The following is a 9121-nucleotide window of genomic DNA, read 5'->3' on the forward strand; positions in this document are numbered from 1 at the left end:
AGCGGTTCACTTCATCTAATACAGAGAAATGTGTCAGTATTTCAAGGTCACAAATTCTAGAGTGGAAAAAAAAAAAATGTTCTCTTTTTTTACACAGTGTACAATTTGTAGAATTCCAATTATTAGTATGAAAGCCAGGAAGAATTTTTAAAATGATGTGCTACTTATATGAATATATTTCCAGTTAAAAGGAGTAGGATATGAGAAGAATTCCTTGTATCAATCTTCAGAGCATAAGCCAAAATTACTTCACGTACTTAGGAACAAAGCTACCCTCATGGATAAATTAGTCTATAACATTAAAATCCAAATTCTCAACAGCCATAGAATAGTTATTTAGTTGGGTAGTGGTTCTTAATCTTCTCAGTTAAAATTGAGACTACTGGCACCTACATGAAGAATAGGGTTATAAAGCCTTAGCTACCTCAGTGCTACTTGTTTTCACTTCAGCATTTTTATTCTACTGTAATTGTGTAAACAGCTTCTGATATTGACCCAGAGGCTCAATGCCCCTGACACATACCAGTGTCATGTCTTCTGAGAATTGAGAGGAATGCAGTTTCTTTGTGACCTACCTTTCTCAAATTTATTTCATTATACCAGTCTCAGTGTGACTATGTATTTTAAAAGATGAACAATACACATACCTATTGTTGTGATGACTGTTCCAGCAAAGAAAAAGGCACTTCCAAGGTCCCAATGACTGCTGTTGTTAGAAGAATTTCCTATGGGACTGACTCCCGCATTATCGGCATCAATAGCATGCTGTAAAGACAGAGACAACAGCTCAGCCTTACCATCTCCTATGCAAGTCTGTATAGGCTCCAAAGGGAAACTTCTACAACCATGGGAACAGGTAAAATTTAGATTTTTTTTAATAACTGCTCCAACTATAGTAGCATCCTCTGTACACAAGAGCTGACTATGTGACTGAACTAAATCTCTTTTAAGGTGGAAGAAAGACACAACGCATGTACGAATGACAAAAGATACAAAACAATTGAGAAGCAGAGGACCAACACCACTAAGAGATCCATAAATATTGTTCCTGTAGCAATACCTGCTAAAGGTAATATTCCCCAGTGAGAACAACTGATGTTCGAAGCAGCATGAAGGGCAGTAAATAAAAATAATGTTTGTGAAGTCAACTGAAGCTAGTCAGCCAAGGACTTTAATTCCCAGATGATTAATAATTTATGAAGTTATTTATAATTTATGCTAACTAAAGAAAAAATAGGATATATATAGAAATATATATATACACACACACACAACAATTTAAAACTAACAAATACCATAGCTATGGAAACATCATGAAACATCTTTGAGATCAGCTGGGACTTCTCAATTGACACAATGGACATGGTCATGTGTCCACAAATATTGCATGGTAGAGAGAACCCCAGCTAAATCCAGAAAAGAAGCTGAGGTAACTATTGCTTTCAGGTCACTCTCTCACACAGCACTGAATCAAATCAGGCAGGCAAACATATCAGCCTGCTGAATGTTTGCTTGGGGAATTTCTAAAAATGCACCATATTGTATCAATTGTATCAAAGAGACATACACATCTGCCTTTCATTGTCCCTTCACAGCCCAAAGGAAGACAGAGCTACATACATCAGCCTCCAAAACACAGAAATACATCTCTCATAAGCACCTGGCACATTCAGCTAAACTTCTCTAAGTTCACTTTAGCACATGTTCTCTACTTGCTTGTAGATGTCGTGTGATCTATTGCCCACCACAGAGAAATTAAGACCTCACTTTGGAACAGCAGATAAAGCCATTGCCTTTCATAGTTACCATCTCCTTTCCAAATGTTCTTAGCTGAGATTAATTTCCACAAAATCAATGCAAAGGAACCAAGCTTCTCTCTTTCTACCTCTTACCATTTCTTGCCTTTCTCCCATTCTGTTCCAACCTCACTTTATGTTGCCATTTTCATGCTAATTACACTATTGCCAGATCTTCCCCTTCTCTCTCACTGATATTTTCTCCTCTTAAATATTGCCATGAGCAATTAGCCTTGGTTATTTCAGTGAATGTATTGCTAGGCTCTAAAGGAGAGGCAAAGTGCTGCCTCATACATCAACACAGAATGCCCACCTATCAATACAAGTTGGTTTTTACTATTCTTATGTCATTTAACCACTTCCCTTTCCCTCCAACTTACAATCTATTAATGGCCACTGTGATTATTTTATTCCACTTTTTTCTATAGAGTCCATGTCCAAAGCAAGGTGTTCCATTCTATTTTACCACTGCTCCACTTCTCATCTGTTCGTGTCTATGATTCCTCTCCTGATCTTCTCTATAACCCCATATTATCTTGTGCATTTAGCAATGACTATTAAATACATCCATTCAATATCACTTCTATCCCTAGCTTTCATGATACACTTTTCTCCTCATTCATCTCTTCCCTCTGATGGCTCATTTATCCCATTTTGGCTTCCCCTTCTATTTCGCACTTTTCCATACCCGTTTCTTACTATATTTCCAACAGACCTGATAAATCACAAATGCTCCCCCACATTTTTTCCTTGGGCTAGTTTTAGCTAATCTGCTCCCCAGCTTGTATTTATTCATCACATTGCTTCACAAAAAGGGAAAAGAGTAGGAGAAGATGTACATAGGCAAGAATGCAGGCCAGATTTATTTAGAGAGGTAAGAACACATCAGCCTTTTTTTTTTTTTAACAGTACAGCTGCTACAAGCCAGGCTAAGCTGATTGTGAAACTACAGCATGAGCAAGCTCCAGACTGGACTGGTTGCATTTCATGTGGGCTGAAAGCCAGGGTTCATTTCTCACAGCTGTCCATACCTCAAGAACCAAGGATGTAAAGAAAGGAAGTGTTTTGGACCAAACACTTTCAAAAGGGCTTCTGTACCAGTCAGTTGCTGACATACTGCAGGTGGTGTGAAAGCAGAGACCATTTGTTTGTTTGCTCACATGAGCATAAATCAACATAACAGACAGGTTGCCTGTTTAAATAGGCCATGACACACTGTCAGCTACTGCAGCATGTTACTTCTGCCAAGGAATGCTGCTTGCCTTCCCCTTGAGTGTGAATGCCAGGAAGCTAATTGCAACACTTCAATCACATTTGACTTTACACAGTTTAGCAAGTCTATGAGGGCCAAACACTAACCCCTGAAGTGAAGGAGTGTCCCACTACCTTACGTAGCTTTGAGCTTCTCAGGCTCCCTTCTCCAGGACAATATTTTTTTTCTTTAAAGCTGGACTGACATAATTAATTTATAAATATCCAGCTATCCCAGTGCTATCTCTTAATACATAGCATTTTGCATAGAGCAATGGAGAACAGAAAGGGAGCATTGAGAAGAGGGCAGCCCTACAGTTAGAAGCACTAAAATATGTAATTTCAGGTCAAGAAATAAGTGAAGGATGCCTTAGTACCACCACCACAAGTCCACCTACACAGAAATATCCTGCTAAAAGAAGACTGAAACAAAAACTCAAACAAGAACACTACCAATGGCAAGAATCTCCCAGTTCACACCAACCACGAGATTTTAAAACAGTTTCCCATCTATGACATTTCAGATATGCTTCCAAATGTGCAGTGAACACAAATTTGTCTCACCAGGTGTCAAGAATTCCAGCCCATGACACAAGATAGAAATAATATCTCTTCTCTATGGATAAAATCATGGATCTTCTTCTAACACCAAATAGAAACTACTGGAGTTTCACCATTCCAGTCCCCGCCCCAGCAACACCATACAAGTGACAGGGTCCTATTCCACGCTGTCCTGCCCTGCCCAGGCACATGCTCCTCCAAGCTGTGGCCTGACCCATGGGCTGATCTCCCAGGCCAGCCTGAGCCTGTCCCCAGGGAGGTGCTTGATAGTCTGGGCTGGGGGATGCTCCCAGCTGCCCTGACACAGCCATGCTCCCTGGCTGATAGTGGTGGGGTTCACAGCTGCCAGCTCTCTGTCCCCTGGGGTGCAGGTGATCCTCACTGTGCCCAGATATTCATACATCTAACCCTCCTTTGTGCATGCGTGAGTACCTGCCAGCCTTCAGTAATGTTTTAGGTACCTTGATCACTAATTAAGACAAATATATCTATAAAAAGTCTAGAGTTATGTCCATAGGCAACAAGATATCTGGGAGCTAGTGTAGCTCATGAGGAGACAGGAATCAAACAGACGGCTTCTGGTTTCTTTAGGAAGAAAGGCTTGTGTCGGTTCACTTGTTTATGTTTCATTAATTTCTCCAGTAAGATCCCAAGCATGAAGAAGACAAATATTTTCCAAGGACAAGCATACCCTTCTTCAGTGCTTCAGTACTCAAATAATCTAGCCGATGTGTAACAAAGGATAAGAATTTGATAAGAAAAGGAAATTCTTATCTTTTCTAAATCTATTAATTTCTCTCCACAGATCATACTCATCCACTAATTATTATCTCTCTCTCCAGTCTTTTGCAAGAAGATTCCTATCAAGCATACAAAAAAGTTGCTTAAAATGCCTTTCATGCTCTGATGTTTCTCTGTTAGGATTATTAGGATGCTTCTCATTAGCAAGCAGCTTTTAGAGACTAATTCCTAAATAACTTTTCTCTCTGCTCCCTACAACTCTACTTACCTCACTACCTCTGATACAGTGATTAAGGAATCCCGATTATAAATTCTCATATATTTACTTTTCCACAACAGCATTTCTGAAAGACCAAGGCCAGCATTTTTTGTTTAGGTATCATAAAAAGTAATAAGCTTTGAAAGTCCATCCCTTAAATATTTCTGCCTATCCCACAAAGGTCTTCAGATGACAGACAATCAGGTAGTTATCTACCTACGCTTATAGTGACTTGATTGCCATGAATGTGCTGTGTCTAAGAGCAGATCTACAGCATTCAACAAGGGACATACACAGAGATCTAAGTCCAAAGGGCTTAGCTCCCTGCCAAAGTCTTAGCTAAGTTCTGGAAGTAACATAGCTACAGGACAGTAGCATCTTAGGCTCAGTCTATCTTCTGTACAACCCGAGTATCTTTGAACTGAAATTACAAAGTAGGGTGCCTACACCAACTAAGACAGGACTCGAGAGATCTGAATTCTTTTTTTTGGTATGCTTTTAGGGGAAATAAGGTAAAATAAAGATCGGGGCAGAAGGAAAGTTGGGGCATATAGAAGACAACCTCTGGAGGCACATGGATAAGGTTCAATAATCAGATATTTACCATTGCTTTTCTTCACAGTTCAAAGAGTCTTCTCTTGTCTTCAGCATCTCAAAATACTTTTTTTTTTTTCCTCCATCTAGAGTTTTCTTCTAGCACATGAAAACACCCCAAATTCTCTTCCTTTTCAAAGGAAACACCCTGAAAATACAAGCTAGCTTATGACACTAGTGAATCATAGAATCACAGAATGTGTTGGGTTGGGAGGAACCTTTAAAGGTCATCTAGTTCAACCACACCTGGAATGTGCAGGGACCTCTTTAACTACATCAGGTTGCTCAGAGCCTCATCAAACCTGACCTTGAATGTCTCCAGGGATGAGGCCTCCACCACCTCTCTGGGCAACCTGTGCCAGTGTTTCACCACCCTCAAAGTAAAAAAATTATTCCTAATGTCTAATCTAAATCACCTGTGAAGCAGCTGAAAACTGAAACATCTTTACAGGATGTTGCCTTTCTCGCTTACCTTCATGGCAAAAGTAGTTCAGAACATGAACCAAAAGTGCCTGTCCAAAATATGAATGCTTACTAACAATTAGCCAGTAATCCTAACTAGCTTCTTTCCAGTTCTGCTTCCTTTTCAGCTTACAGGCTAACTCTAATGAGTTGCAGGAGTGATTGATAACTTGACTTAATTCCCAGGTGAGTGATTTTTTTTTTTTAATACTATAATCAGTCACACTCCTAAATTAAACCCTGAAGGGATGTGGATCCTCCCTCCTTGGAATTGTTCAAGGCCAGGTTGAGCAACCTAGTCTAGCGGGAGGTGTTCCTGCCCACACAGGAGGGTTAGAACTAGATGATCTTTAAGGTGCCTTCTAACCCAAAGTAATAAACTTATGCCTTGACATATAATAATAAAGTTTTGTAATATGTTAGCAGGTGTAACGACTAATGCTGTCTTTACTCTTCAACTGTTTGTCCAGTCACTTGAGTTGTGCTGCCTGATGCAACTTGTTCAGGTGGGTACAATACAGACAAATGTACTTGAAGCACCTGAAGTTTCATTGTCTAGTAGCATATCCTAGATTTTACTTCTCTCTAACTGAAAAAACTCAAAAGTGTCAAGATAGAGCATGTAATTTTGTCATTTTCTTACTCTGTTATTCAGCTCCTCCATCTAGAGTTTTCTTCTAGCACATGAAAACACCCCAAATTCTCTTCCTTTTCAAAGGAAACACCCTGAAAATACAAGCTAGCTTATGACACTAGTGAATCATAGAATCACAGAATGTGTTGGGTTGGGAGGAACCTTTAAAGGTCATCTAGTTCAACCACACCTGGAATGTGCAGGGACCTCTTTAACTACATCAGGTTGCTCAGAGCCTCATCAAACCTGACCTTGAATGTCTCCAGGGATGAGGCCTCCACCACCTCTCTGGGCAACCTGTGCCAGTGTTTCACCACCCTCACAGTAAAAAAATTATTCCTAATGTCTAATCTAAATCACCTGTGAAGCAGCTGAAAACTGAAACATCTTTACAGGATGTTGCCTTTCTCGCTTACCTTCATGGCAAAAGTAGTTCAGAACATGAACCAAAAGTGCCTGTCCAAAATATGAATGCTTACTAACAATTAGCCAGTAATCCTAACTAGCTTCTTTCCAGTTCTGCTTCCTTTTCAGCTTACAGGCTAACTCTAATGAGTTGCAGGAGTGATTGATAACTTGACTTAATTCCCAGGTGAGTGATTTTTTTTTTTTAATACTATAATCAGTCACACTCCTAAATTAAACCCTGAAGGGATGTGGATCCTCCCTCCTTGGAATTGTTCAAGGCCAGGTTGAGCAACCTAGTCTAGCGGGAGGTGTTCCTGCCCACACAGGAGGGTTAGAACTAGATGATCTTTAAGGTGCCTTCTAACCCAAAGTAATAAACTTATGCCTTGACATATAATAATAAAGTTTTGTAATATGTTAGCAGGTGTAACGACTAATGCTGTCTTTACTCTTCAACTGTTTGTCCAGTCACTTGAGTTGTGCTGCCTGATGCAACTTGTTCAGGTGGGTACAATACAGACAAATGTACTTGAAGCACCTGAAGTTTCATTGTCTAGTAGCATATCCTAGATTTTACTTCTCTCTAACTGAAAAAACTCAAAAGTGTCAAGATAGAGCATGTAATTTTGTCATTTTCTTACTCTGTTATTCAGCTTTGTTCCAAATTGTAAATCACATAATGCATTAAATTATGAACTCCCTTCACTGCAATGAAAGTCTTAAGAAGCAGAAATAAGCTTTAAAAATGTGCAGGTAAGACTTCTATTTCCATTTAGACAATATAAACTGTACTATGAAATATTTGCTATTGTTAAGAAAAAAAATTATTGCCATTGTGTTAGTATTAGACAGACCTGAAGCAAAACCCAAGAGATAAATGCACATTTAAAATACTTTTAATCTTCCTAGGGAACAGGTCACCCAGAGAAGCTGTGGAAGCCTCATCCCTGGAAGTGTTCTAGACCAGTCTGGATGGGGCTCTGAGCAACCTCATCTAGTGGGAGGTGTCTCTACCCATGCAGGGGGGTTGGAACTAGATGATCTTTAAGGTCCCTTCCAACTCAAACCATTCTATGATTCTGTGTTTCTGTGATTTGCACTGCTTTCATCACTATATTACTTTGGAAATCTAAGAAGGAGCTTCGCAGTCAGGACTCAGCAATTCACATTTGTGCTATCAGCGCTAATATTTACAATGGGTGATTGGAGATCAAGTTAGAAAGGCTATACTATCCACTTTGAATTTTAGCAGCTTCCTCATACAGTGCCATATATCTTACAGGTTTTCCAAAGGAGAATCCTTTGAAAGACTGATATTTAGGCAAAGGGATAATACTTTTCCATCATTAGCCTTGTAAAAACCATTGCACTCCTCCTTAAAAGATTGTTCCAGAGCCACGCCCACATTAAAAAGTATACAAGGCTCTCTTTTTGTATTTTTTTCATACTTTCCAAAACACAGAGGTGAACCACCACAGTCATTGTGGAGAGTAATGATCTATTTTCATCTAACAGCTTTCAGGTAGTCAAAGAACATTAATTCCAAACATCTTGCTTAGCAGTAGCCAGGTGCTGACTGCATACAGCACAGCAGTCAGGACCCATGGTTGTTGCCACATCAGTCTGAAATCACAGTGTAAAGGCAGATGCAGCATTTGGTGCAATGCAGAAATGCTTTGTGCTGGCCAGGGAGATGTCACTTTCGAGATCAACACAAAGGCACAAAAGCATGAAGTTAACCCCTTGACATTATGCTGAAGCAGTGGTTCACTGTTCTTCTGTGCAAGTCAGTTACAATCAGAGTTTTCTCTATCAGCATACCCAACTACGTCCCTGGAGCCAGTTTCACCCCCAGACATACAGAAGAATACAAAGGGCCTTGTTCAATATTTCACATCACTTGGCCTTAAGACACTCCCATGCAAAGCTGCTAAACCCATTTAATCTACCTTTGCAAAATTATTTCCAGTTACCCAGCATAATGCCTGAGGACATACTGAAATGTAAGGAGATGATAAGATTTGTTCAGAATATCTGCCTTCTAATGACACAGTATGCCTGTGTTTTATTATAGTGTTACCATGTTTGAGGTGAAAGAAAAATATTGTGCAAACTAAAGAATTAAAGGTGACACATAGCTTAGGCTAGAGAATAGGGGCTATTTAGAAATACAAACTTCTTGCTTTTAGTATTTTTCTAAAATCCTTTAATCAGTCAGCACTGGGGGAACTGGAGGAAATGCAGACCTCTGCGATGCTGCCACAAGAAACACACCTGAACTAACACCTCCGAGCAGAATTCACCCTGCCAACCAAACATGTTCACCTGTCTTTTGCAGACAGATGAAGGATGTGATCCAAGCCAGCCCTGATCCAAAAGCTGTATAGTCACATCAGCACTACACCGCTTCCTGCT

General features: G+C 39.8%; 1 protein-coding gene across 1 annotated transcript in view; it reads right to left on the reverse strand.

The window, feature by feature from the left end:
• The window catches only part of KCNK10 (potassium channel, subfamily K, member 10), a 68396-nt gene that overhangs the window by 29828 nt on the left and 29447 nt on the right, over positions 1 to 9121 (reverse strand). The window contains exon 3 of the mRNA XM_010003702.1: positions 648 to 765. Within this exon, the coding sequence (XP_010002004.1) occupies positions 648 to 765 (118 nt within the window). The remainder of the gene's footprint in view (positions 1 to 647; positions 766 to 9121) is intronic.

Source organism: Chaetura pelagica, unplaced genomic scaffold (genome assembly GCF_000747805.2).
Source record: "Chaetura pelagica isolate M959 unplaced genomic scaffold, ChaPel_1.0 scaffold48, whole genome shotgun sequence".
Taxonomy (NCBI): Eukaryota; Metazoa; Chordata; class Aves; order Apodiformes; family Apodidae; genus Chaetura; species Chaetura pelagica.